The sequence below is a fragment of the Ostrea edulis genome, chromosome 9 (assembly GCF_947568905.1).
Source record: "Ostrea edulis chromosome 9, xbOstEdul1.1, whole genome shotgun sequence".
Classification (NCBI taxonomy): Eukaryota; Metazoa; Mollusca; class Bivalvia; order Ostreida; family Ostreidae; genus Ostrea; species Ostrea edulis.
The window spans coordinates 28639636-28652780 of record NC_079172.1 but is presented as its reverse complement, the minus strand read 5'-3'; the positions used below and the strand labels follow the sequence as shown (position 1 = coordinate 28652780).

Genomic DNA, 13145 nt, shown 5'->3' with positions numbered 1-13145 from the left:
CCATAGTCAAAATCAGTGTTTTACGAGTGTCCTAGAAATTTGTATTAAACACGTGAGATAGCAGCTGACCTAATGAGAGGCTGCATTTGCAAATTAGATTCATAGCTCTATCCTTGGGCGAATTTGTCTCCAGTTTTTGGCACTCTAGTTTTTCTTTTAGCTCTTACAAGTTTATTATTATTTCGAATTTCCAAAATTTCGGCTTGAGCATCACTGAAGAGACATTATTTGTCGAAATGCGCATCTGGTGCATCAAAATTGGTACCGTATAAGTTTTATAGTAATGCAAACCTTAAAATATTGCACAGTCTTAGGAAGTAATTTGCAGAATACCATGCTACTTTACAAAACATGGTGTCGTTGTTACTTGTGAAATTGAAGATTATAAATATTTTTAAACTGATCAATAAGAATGATTACTGCATTAAATTGCTCCAAGGTGAATGGGAAAATGGGAAGATATAGGTTTTCAACAATTTCAAGTATCCGATTTGAGGAATGATATTGATAGTATATTTCTTCGTAGCACTCTATAAAATTTTTCTAATATATCACCGTTCGTATGTCAGGAATATCACGAAATTATCATTGCCAAGATGGAACAAAAGGATGTAGATTCATTGACCTGAGTGTCATTACATCTAATACTTTTCAAAAATAAATATTTAACAAAGATGTTTGTGTCTCAGCTTACATGTACGTTTGTATATGTATGTCAACAAAGCAGACTTTTTAAACGATTCAGTTTGATAACATTCTTGTGATGTCATTTATTTCTACAGAGTAGAAGTTCAATACAAAAGAATAATTCAATCGAGTAAATTATCGAGACAAGCTAATATTAGAAAACGTAGCAATACGTGAATCTGTACATGGACAAATGATGAAAACGAACAGTGATCGTATATACTAATGTTGATATCTAGTTACATTTTAATGAGTTTATTCTGTCACGTACCATATATATGCAATGCGCCATATGGTTCTTTAAACATATATCCTAAAACTTCTTCATTGCTACTGGTGCATGTGTAATGATTGTTTGATTTCTTGATTCTGGAAAATAAATCAAAATGTAAGTGTTCATAAATATTACTTCTTTATCCATACAAACGGAATTGGTGCATCATATTGGAAATACATGTGTATCATGCTGGACAGACATCCATGCGTTTTGATTTGATTTGCTTGGTTTGTGTATGTTAGGTCCTTTAGCATTTTTTTATTCGCATTGAGACATCACAAGCTATAAGTGAAGTGAAACACATTCAGACCTATCTATTGCAATCTGAGAGGGTTCTTTAATATGCAAACGCATGCCACTACAAGGGTATTCATTTTTAAGGCCTCTTCTGAAAGATTCACGACTCCCAAATGTAAATGCCGAGTGTTTGACGAAGGAGGCATTTACTACCTATTTCAGGGTTTTCTGTGTGAAACGATTAAGGCATGAACGGGCCTGGAACCCATACTGTCTGACGTGTTTCATACCGATCGTTAAGCCGTTCTTGGCACACTGATTTTCACTGCGGATAACTCCGTTTACCTGATCAGGAGATGGGGCTCACGGCGGGTGTGACCGGTCGACAGGGGATGCTTACTCCTCCTAGGCACCTGATCCCACCTCTGGTGATCACTGTTCATTATCTTCACCTTTCATCCTGATTAATGATATTAGCATAAACCTTTAAACATGCTGTAGATTGCTACTACTTCTGAAAGAAAATTTTAAAACAGATTTTCGCACGAAACATTATAAATGGCTTAATCTATTTCCACGCGTAATTTTTTCTTTTTCACAAGACAATTTTGTTGAAAACAAGATTGTACTACAAAAATTAGCAAATCAGAACATAGTGTATTTCATGAAACCTTTCAAATCCGTATATTGTGTGATATTTTGATTTGCTATAGTAGGGCATTTTTGTTACTTTGATTTCTAAAACAAAGTATGCTTTCTTTTGATTTATTACAATACAATGGTGGAAATTTTTGTTTTCTTTTGAAAACATGTTGACAGAGATTTTCGTAACCAGAATAGTTAATATGTTCAATGTAATTTTTTAAGAATCGGTCACAGCGAATATTTCACCAGCATAGACATTGGCATTTTTGAATTAATACAGCATAACATGATATACTTTAAGACAGTAAAATATATCTACTATTTATTATTGTTAACTCTAACTAAAAGAACAAAACCAGCCGTTGAGGGTACAGGGGACCGTTTAGGTGATTCTTTAAAACAGAGGTCCCGTGTTGCTACAGTTGTTGACACATTAAAGAAACATCTCCTGTTGTGGTCCTGAGCGGCCTGTATAGGTCTAAAGTTGTAACACATCACCTACAGCTGATAAACGGAAATGATCTGAAAAGGACGTAAAACAAACAAACAAAACGTGAAATCACTCTTAACAGTTAAGTATGTGTAAGTTTTCTGAGCCAGACTCCCTTACAAATGTATCTCTTGGATTTTCTAACTTAAATAAATACTGAACTTTTAAAACGTATTTCAATTTACATGAAGGTTCGTAATCTTCTTTTCGAAAACCTTAAATGCAATTCAGGGTGATAATGTGAACTTCTGTTCCCCTTTTTTTGATATACCGGTACATTTTCTTAGATAATCAGAGAACTTTCACAAATCTTTTAATGTTTTTATTTTCGGAAAATAAAACCAAAATGCATATCTGCCCTCAACATTGTCTTCTCTATTGAAAAGCTGAATCCAACAATATATCTATGTTCTAACCAATGCAGGAAATTTCTTAAAATCAATAAAATTGCATTGAACGATATGATGCGCTTGTGTGTGTTAAAATATAAACAGTATTCATTATTTAAGTGATGATGTGATGATTATGATCATACTTATTTTGATTCCCCTCATTGATAGCTTACATAAAAATGATGCCTTTACTAACCTTCCTACTGATGGTCCATGTTTCACAAGCTGAAACACAAACTGGAAGCTGCAAAGACATCTTACATGGCTTCCTGTCTGGACAATTGTCGTCAGCTCTTGGGGATTATCAGATTAAAGCTTTGAAACAGGAGTTCCTAAAGTTCACAAATACAATGCAGCAATCTATGAACGTATTCAAGGAACAAATGAAAGCTGATTTTGAGAAAAAAGGTACATGACTATAGCTTTTTACGAAGTATTCTATATCAGCTGTACAGAGTGTTTCACCCTTTTACAATAAGGATTTCTAACTCATCAGAAAGAGCATAATTCATTAATCAACTGAAGTGAAAAAAAGCTTGTCTGTTCCATTTTGGTATTAGACAAAACGTGATCAGATGTAAATTCATTTCATTGTTCCGATTATACTTTAATTGTGTATGATGAAATTTCATTTGATGAAAATATGAAGAATTATTCTTATCATCATTATTTTTCAGGTGTATATAAATTTTTTTCTAATATCTTATGATCATGAGTGCTATTTTCTTAACAAAAAGACAAATGTTTAATGAATTTTGTTGAGAAATAATATTCATAAGTTCTATTTCTTTTTTATATAATTCCCAATTGAATACTGTACCTGTTAAAGATACAACATGACTTCTTTTCTGAATTATTTAAAGGAAATGTTAAACTTTGCACTGTTTTATTTCCATGAATAAAATAGCAATGCCTTTTCATCATTTTTAGCCTTGTGGGTAGTTTGACAAGAAGAAAACCCGTCTATAATGTATTGTGGACAGTTTTTGAAACACTGATTTTGACTACGGATAACTCCGTTTACCTGATCAGGATATAGGGCTCACGGCGGGTGTGACCGGTCGACAGGGGATACTTACTCCTCCTAAGCACCTGATCCCATCTCTGGTGTGTCCAGGGTCCGTGTTTACTCAACTATCTATTTTGTATTTTTTATAGGAATTATGAGATTGATTACCATTCGTTATATTCACCTTTCATATAAGAAATTTTACAAAATTGAGGTTTCGAACCAATGAATAAGTCGCTGATTAGTAAATAATAGCATGTTTGTATGTTTACTTTTTTACTGCTTACAGAAACTGCTTATTTTGAAAAAAAATTTAATGATAGAAGTTGCATTTCAATTTGATCAAAACGGAGGTGGTCGTAATACAATGTATATTTGAGGTTTGTTTGCTCGTCTGAAAGCCCATAAACATGTGATTGACGAATATGTAATCCATTAACTATTGCAAATATAACTAAGAGAAAAACTAAGTGGTTATCTTCAAAACCATAAATGAAAATAATTACCATCATGTTTAAGTGAGAGAAGCTTGATTTTTGTTCGGTTGAATACAATTTGAACATTTTCACAGCATGGCTGAAATAACTTCATGTAATGAATGGTCCTAAAGTATCCAGTGTTTTCAATCATGAAAGTATATAATATTGAGTCAAATGTCTTTGTACGCTACAGGTAAAATAAAAAAGAGTGTCGTGTATACAAGATGGGGAAAGAAGACATGTCCCTCGAATGCTGAACTGGTTCTTTCTGGTGAGTGTTGATGTAGATAAGAGGAACTGGATTTCCTGTCATGAAATGATACTTTATAATGCAGCAATACTCACCTTATTTTGACAGGATTTACTGGTGGGTCACATTATACTCACAAGGGAGCGGCTGTTCAGCCCCTTTGTTTACCAAAAGACCCCGAATGGGGCAGGTACAGAGATGGAACTGACGGCCATAAAGCTCATGTATATGGAGCAGAATACGAAACCGACATTTCACCGAGTAGCTTGCGCAGTGTCTATCAACATGATGTGCCGTGCGCTGTCTGCCTGGTCCATAACAGATCTGTTCTGAGAGTATTCCCAGGTACATCAGAACATTTTAATGCATCTATTGATATTTCAATTATCCTGAGAAATTACGAGATTATTTCCAAATTACTTAAAGACCTGGTTATTGTTTCTCATTATTGTAGCAAGAAAAACATGTTACAAAGGTTGGAAATTGGAATACGATGGATATCTAATGGCGGGATATTATGGTTTTCCTGCTGCCTCAACTTACACATGTGTGGATAGGAACCCTGATACTGTTACTGGAGGTCAAGCTGACCACAATGGTTATCTTTTCTATTCCGTGGAGGCAATATGTGGTTCATTAAAATGTCCACCATACGTAAACGGGCGGGAACTTGTATGTGCTGTCTGCTCCAAAGAATAGAGTTATCGGATTGTGCAATGGAAATGTTTCCAAACAATAAAATGGGGTTTGAAAATTGTTATTGAGTTCTTTCTTTTTCAAAATTGATTGATTAATGAATCGTGACATATCCGATTTTGTTGAAGTGTCTTATGCAAGGTGAAGTCGTATCTTACTGTTTGATTGTAACACTCGCAATTCGTCTGAAACAATGTTTTGGCTGATGTCAAAACAAAATATTGAACGATTGACAAAATGTTTGTATTACTTTTAGTTTGGTGTTCCTTGGTAACTCGTACCGTTTAAATAAAGCCACACAAGATTTACCCGTAGGCTGCAAAATTGTACAAAAGACATATTTTCAAATGATAATCAGTATTAGTTGAATATTAAAACTTAACTGCATCACCTGTTTACTGATTTGGAATGATACCTTTATATTGCAGTTATGACATTACCAGGTTTTTGAAGCATTGTTTCATTCTCTGCAAACATCAAACAATATATATCTGTAGCTATACAGAGGGGATGTGATAATTTGCAACTCATATTGGAAATCTACATTACGAAATTGTAATGCTTTAGGTACAAGGATTGGGCAAATCATTGAGAATTGTGCAAACTTATACATAAACACTCACTTTTGTCAACTTATTAATGTGTTTGTAAATCAACCGCCTGATATACAAAGTACATGCATTTTTGAATACTAGTTCCAGGTCCTCAGTAACCCCTTGCTTGTCGTAAGAGTCGACTAAATGGGGCGGTCCTTCGGATAAGACCGTAAACACCGAGGCCCCGTGTCACAGCAGGTGTGGCACGATAAAGATCCTTCCCTGCTCAAAGGTCATAAGCGCTGAGCATAGGCCTAAAATTTGCAGCTATTCACCGGTAATGGTGACGTGTCCATATTAGTCAAACATTCTCGAGAGGGACGCTAAACAATATTCAATCAATCAATCCAATGTTACAAGGATTAGCAGTTGTTGAACTCATCAAAATAAAGTTCTAATTGTCATTCAAGAGTTCGAGGAAAACCGTAAATCTGGTACAGGAGCCCAGACTCAATAGAGATAACCTATGAACCCAGTCTATATACATACTTTTGCTGCACCTTATTCAAAATCAATAATAAAGGTAATCAACTTCTTTATAAACGGTTCAATTCCTTGGACCATTCCAATCTTTTCCATATGTAAAACTTATACGGTGCCAATTTTGATACACCAGATGCGCATTTCGACAAATAATGTCTCTTCAGTGATGCTCAACCGAAATCCGAAATATCTATGAAGTTTTAGAGCTAAATATAGCCAAAAAAGTGGAGCCAAATTCATCCAAGGATAAGAGCTATACATGAGGGAGATAATCCTTAATTTTGAAATGAATTTCTAAATTTGATAACAGCAATTAAATATACATCCGAATTTTCAATCTAGTAACGAAGTACTTAGCTACTGGGCTGTAGAGACCCTCGGGACTAACAGTCCACCAGCAGAGGCCTCGACCCAGGGGTCATAATGTAAAACTTATACGGTACCAATTTTGATGCACCAGATGCGCATTTCGACAAATAATGTCTCTTCAGTGATGCTCAACCGAAATGTTTGAAATCCGAAATATCTATGAAGTTTTAGAGCTAAATATAGCCAAAAAAGTGGAGCCAAATTCGTCCAAGGATAAGAGCTATGCATGAGGGAGATAATCCTTAATTTTGAAATATCTATACTTATAATTAACAAAGTTTGCCAATAAACGCTTGCTCCAGAGTTACTGCTTGCACCTTTAATATTTTTTCAGTCCGTATGCTATAATACAATCTTACTTGATTAATAAATGTCTTTAAATTAATTAAAAACCTGCTTTAGTTTTTGATAAGCTACCCTGAAATAGCAAAAATGAGAGTACAGTGGTGGATACGTTTTGGTGAATCTAGGCCAGTTTTCTTTTTCTTTATTTTACCGACGACGTAAGATAATACGATATGAAGTAAATCTGTTCTTTATCGATGCTTCGTTTCTTCAATCCATGATTTTAGCTTTATGGAAATTTCCAGAAGTAAGCACCCAGAATAAGACAACATCATAGACGTTTAGGTCGCACATTCTCGGACCTTTCTGGCAAGCCGAGAAGTTGCGATTGGTTTATATCATGATCCGCATAAAATTGTGTAGGTGTTCAGTGATGGTTATATATTGTATTTATACTAGTTTTGACTAGGTCCATATTTGTCATTTTATGAAGGTTTATAATTATAATACTTATAGACATCTCATTCAACGAAGGACACCCCCCTCCCGAGACCAACGATCTGACTCATCGATATTTTTTTAATACGATAATCATCTGATATTTTTTATGTTCTATTCGTCATGATTATTGAAGTCACTGTTACGACTTTTTGTAATGATTCATTAACAGTTACTGATGGGTAGAAACACATGGATAAACACAAAATTTCAAGTTTTTAGTCTGGTTGAACATGTTTTGTGATGACACAGATCTTGAAAGTAAGTTAATAAGTCGAAAATTGTCCAACATGGCAGGTATCGAATGGCCCGTGACTGTTCTGGGTAGTTTGCACCTTTTAACTTTAAAGCTAAAACATTTTACCAAAATTAGATTGTACACTACCTAACAAGAAATCAGGTCACTGTTTACAATATTTTCTCTTTGTCTTTGTCATTGAAAAAGTGCATTATGTTTTCGATTATTGTGTTTGACGAGAAGAAATAACATGTATCCATATATTTGCCCTTAAATTGTAACACTGGACAAAAACTACCACTATAAACACATTCGTTATACTGAGTTTCATCAAATTTTGAAATTATGAAGCACCGTTCATTTTGTCTTTGTCCAACCATTCGGTATAACGGATTACAATAGCATTCGTAAAATCATTATTAGATTTTTAATACCAGAATAATCGTTGTACACCACGGCTGAAACATACCTCCTCTTCCCTTTCACACGTGGCTCTCTGCGTTACAATTTCTTTGTTTCCCATACATATGCATGACGAGAATGACGTAAGCCGTTATCAATAGAAGTAAAACAGCTATAATGGATGTAACAATGAAACCATATTCTATCTGCACTGACATTATAGTTAACAAAAGTTTTACAGATCGATGACATCTGAACAGTTTCGCGATTTATTTCTTGTATATGTTCACTTGTTCCAAAAAAGAGGGGGATTACCAATTCACAACATCTCATTAGAAACACCTGGTAGTATAAAGACTTTTCACCACCTGTTCTTAGTGATAGAAAACATCATTATGATCCTCATAAATGCACCTTTATAACTGCCAATGTTAAACACACGTGTACATTATGGTTTTGCATTTGTTATTGATTAAATATATTAGTATCTATACTCTTCAAATATTAATTTGAGTTTAGTTTTTATCTGTACATTAAAGAAAAAAAATTATAACATTTATAAGGTTAGGAAATTGAACACCTTGATTGTTTTTACTGTACGAAGTTTGGTCTTTCTTTATGTATTTTTTATTTCTCATTTATTTTTGTAGGGTATTCTTTTAATAGTTCAAACCAATCTTTTTATTCTATTTTGAAACCAAATTACAAGAATGCCACACCTATAAACGTGAGCTGTCTAGTAATTATGCATAATTATCTACAATTGATAAAAGGTATATCAGACATTAATTTGACGTTTTACTTTGCTTTAGTGATTTTTTTCTTTATAACTATGCATTTGTAAAATGTGTCTGTGTCTATCCCCCAGGTGCAGTCATTCTTTGTCTTTCTTTTAATGGTGGATACTTGTGGAACGGATACTTAGTCTGACAGTTGTAAGGACACGTTCAGAGGTTACCTATCAGGACAGCTGTCCTCTTCTTAATAATTATAACAATAATGATAATAATAATAATAAAACCTTTATTTATCCAGGATTACATAACTAGCGATAACTCTAGTTTTCAATATGGTCCTGGATATAACATACATACAGATATATATTAGTAAAATAAACACAGATGAAAAGAAGTAGAATACATATAAACTTAAGAAATAATTATGAATGTAAGATAAATAGGAACAAAATGAAGCTTAAAAAGCTTGGTGATAATCTCTAAGATAATTTCTCTTAAAACACACTACACTTGTTGAGTTTGTTATATTTTCACTCAAGGCATTCTACATTGTGCTCCCTGAAATACTGTAAGATCTTCTAATATATTCTGTTTTTGCCCTGTGTATATACAATATATTTGAATTAGAATTTCTAGTTTGCCTCTGATTGACTTCTGTTGCATATTTAAAAACATTTAAATAATCTTCATTTATTAACATCATCGATAACAACCTGAAAACCTGGAAGGCAGTAAACACATCGATAAACTTGTCAATCATGAAAGAGATCCATTTTGACAACATTTCCAGGTAAGAACATGTGGAACATTGTCATGAATTTTATTTTATTTTTCTGATAAAAATACGATAATTTGATTCACTCACATATATAACTACACAATGACCTGACGAAACTCCAGGAAAGGTCATCTCCTGGTTACTTTTGACATGTGATTAATTTAGCCATGAAAATTAACGGGGACGTTTGGGTATTTTCGGTGCTTTACATAAATCGGAGAAAAACCACGGCATAACATCGAACGTTTGTACACCCGTGACACCGAAGAAAATATATTATCTTTGTGAATACGTATGTGAAATATGTGGGTTTTCAATTATACAAAACAAGCGTTCTTTCTGAAGGTAAAAAAGACACAAGAAAACAAACAATAAGCTAAAGCTTAATGAGGAATGAAAAACGGCACTTATAAAACAAACAATAAGCTAAAGATTAATGAGGAATTAAAAACGACACTTATAAAACAAACAATAAGCTAAAGATTAATGAGGAATTAAAAACGACACTTATAAAACAAACAATAAGCTAAAGATTAATGAGGAATTAAAAACGACACTTATAAAACAAACAATAAGCTAAAGATTAATGAGGAATTAAAAACTACATTTATGAAACAAACAATAAGCTAAAGATTAATGAGGAATGGAAAACGACACTTATAAAATAATAAATAAGCTAAAAATTAATGAAGAATTAAAAAAGACACTTCTAAAACAAACAATCAGCTAAAGATTAATGAGGAACAAGAGGCCCATGGGCCACATCGCTCACCTGAGTCACCTTGGCCCATATCTGAAGACTACCCCCCACTTGTGGCCCCATCCTACCCCCGGGGGCCATGATTTGAACAAACTTGAATCTGTACTATGTCAGAAAGTTTTCTTGTAAATATCAGCTTTTCTGACTCAGTGGTTATTAAGAAAAAGATTTTAACTATATATTTGTATGTAAAACTTTGATCCCCCTTGTGGCCCCATCCTACCCCCGGGGGCCATGATTTGAACAAACTTGAATCTGCACTATATCAGAAAGTTTCCATGTAAAAATCAGCTTTTAATGATAATACCATATTTATATAGCACCCTTTTCATACACTATGTACGCTCAAAGGTGCTTTTCTGGCTCAGTGGTTCTTGAGAAGATTTTTAAAGATTTTTCCTATATATTTGTATGTAAAACTTTGATCCCCTATTGTGGCCCCATCCAAACCCAGGGGCCCATGATTTGAACAAACTTGAATCTGCATTATGTCAGGAAGCTTTCATGTAAATCTTAGCTTTTCTGGCTTAGTGTTTCTTGAGAAGATTTTTAAAGTTTTTCCCTATATATTTGTATGTAAAACTTTGATCCCCCTTGTGGCCCCATCCTACCACCGGGGGCCATGATTTGAACAAACTTAAATCTGCAATATGTCAGGAAGCTTTCAGGTAAATGTCAGCTCTTCTGGCCCAGTGGTTCTTGAAAAGATTTTTAAATGACCCCACCCTATTTTTGCATTTTTGTGATTATCTCCCCTTTGAAAGGGACATGGCCATTCACTTGAACAAACTTGAAAGCCCTTCACCCAAGGATGCTTTTGGCAATGTTTGGTTGAAATTGGCCCAGTGGTTCATGAGACGAAGATGAAAACGTGAAAAATTTCCAGACGAACGCCGGACAAAATGTGATCAGAAAAGCTCACTTGAACCTTCGGTTCAGGTGAGCTAATAAAAAACGACACTTACAAAACAAACAATAAGCTAACGATTAATGAGGAATTTAAAACTACACTTATAAAACAAATAATAAGCTAAAGAATAATGAGGAATGAAAAACGACACTTATAAAACAAATAATAAGCTAAAGATTAATGAGGAATTAAAAACGACACTTATAAAACACACAATAAGCTAAAAATTAATGAGGTATTAAAAAAGACACTTCTAAAACAAACAATAAGCTAAAGTTTCTGCTTCATACTTGGATATTTTATTGAAAGTAGACATTAACGGCAAACTAACAACTCAACTGTATGACAAACGGGATGATTTCAGCTTCTCCATCGTCAACTTCTCACATTTATGTAGCAATATGCCATTATCACCTGCATATGGTGTTTATATATCTCAACTGATTCGATATGCAAGAGCTTGTTCTGGGTATAGTCAGTTTTTAAATCGAGGTAAGCTACTGACAAACAAGTTGATGGTACAGGGATTTCAACAGTCTCGATTGAAGTCAGCATTTCGCAAATTCTATGGTCGTTATAACGATCTAGTTCGTCAATACAACCTCGCATTGGGTCAAATGCTGTCTGACGTGTTTCATACCGATTGTTAAGCCGTTCTTGGCACACTGATTTTGACTGCGGATAACTCCGTTTACCTGATCAGGATATGGGGCTCACGGCGGGTGTGACCGGTCAACAGGGGATGCTTACTCCTCCTAGGCACCTGATCCCACCTCTGGTGTGTCCAGGGGTCCGTGTTTGCCCACCTATCTAATTTGTATTGCTTGTAGGAGTTATGAGATTGATCACTGTTCGTTATCTTCACCTTGTATGAGGAATTAAAAACGACACTTATAAAACAAATAATAAGCTAGAGATTAATGAGGAATGAGATAAAATCATTCAATGCGTTCTTCTTGACTTCGATATTAACCTGGAAGGAAATGTCACAGGCATCTTTTGTGACGTTTGACATTCTATAGCAATCTCGTGAGCAGATAAAGGATCTGATTTTAATGGGGTTGCATAACAAACTGTTTTAAATGTTTTCTACACCTACAACTAGGTTCTTTTTTATTTGAAATTTGCGTTTTCGTTTACAGCTAGAACGACTTACTACAAAGGTTGGTCATTAGAGTATGACGGTTACCTTATTGCTGGAAACTATGCTCATCCTGCTGGTACGATGTTCAGATGTTTAGACAAACACCCATATAGTCTACATGATGGCAGTGATCGTTGAAGTGGCAGTCTTATCTATCCTGTGGAAGCACGATGTGGTTCATTAAGATACCCACCACATGTACAGGGACGAGAATTGGCGTGCATTGTGTGTTCCAAAGAATAGAAAATTCTATTATAGCAACCGCTGTCTTTCCAAATTAAAGCGTCTCATTAAATAAAAGCATGGGTGATTATGAAAACATATTCTTAGAGGTTGAAATGCGGGATATATTTCGTACATGCAGGAAAAAATGAAGTGGATAAGTTTGCAACAAAAAAAAACAAAAAAAATACAAACCAAAAACGAAACACCACGTTACTAGTATGTAGAAACAGCGATTAATCCCATTAATCCTATACAAAATGCTAAATTGAGTGTTGGGCAAATGCAGGCTCAAATACAAAATTAAGAGAAGGGCAAATACGGACCCTGGGCCTACAAAAGCAAGTTAAGGTGCTAAGGAGGAGTAAGCATCCCCTGGTTATCTGTTACACCCGCCGTGAGCCCTATATCTTGTTTAAGTAAATGGAGTAATCCGTAGTAAAAATCAATATATCATGAAAGGTTTGACATTTGGTGTGGCGGACAAATTTCGACAAAACGGCAAACTGTATACGTAAATAGAATCGTCATAACTACCATCGAATTTACGTTTTAAACGAG

At 34.5% G+C, this 13145-nt stretch overlaps 1 protein-coding gene across 1 annotated transcript; it reads left to right on the top strand.

Annotated features, from left to right (window-relative positions):
• The first annotated feature begins 989 nt into the window (after positions 1–989).
• LOC125660312 (uncharacterized) lies at positions 990–5223 on the top strand. Its single transcript, XM_056150051.1, has 5 exons — positions 990–1075; positions 2897–3136; positions 4410–4487; positions 4575–4811; positions 4921–5223. The coding sequence occupies exons 2-5, from the start codon at positions 2908–2910 to the stop codon at positions 5163–5165; spliced, it is 789 nt and encodes a 262-aa protein (XP_056006026.1). The 5' UTR covers positions 990–1075; positions 2897–2907; the 3' UTR covers positions 5166–5223.
• The last annotated feature ends 7922 nt before the right edge of the window (positions 5224–13145 follow it).

What these genes read in the sequence shown, in the direction of transcription:
- LOC125660312 (XM_056150051.1), top strand. Translation starts at nt 2,908, where the DNA reads ATGATGCCTTTACTAACCTTCCTACTGATGGTCCATGTTTCACAAGCT. An exon ending in AGCTGATTTTGAGAAAAAAG is followed by an intron (nt 3,137 to 4,409) that starts GTACATGACTAT and finishes TGTACGCTACAG; the next exon opens with GTAAAATAAAAAAGAGTGTC. An exon ending in TGCTGAACTGGTTCTTTCTG is followed by an intron (nt 4,488 to 4,574) that starts GTGAGTGTTGAT and finishes TTATTTTGACAG; the next exon opens with GATTTACTGGTGGGTCACAT.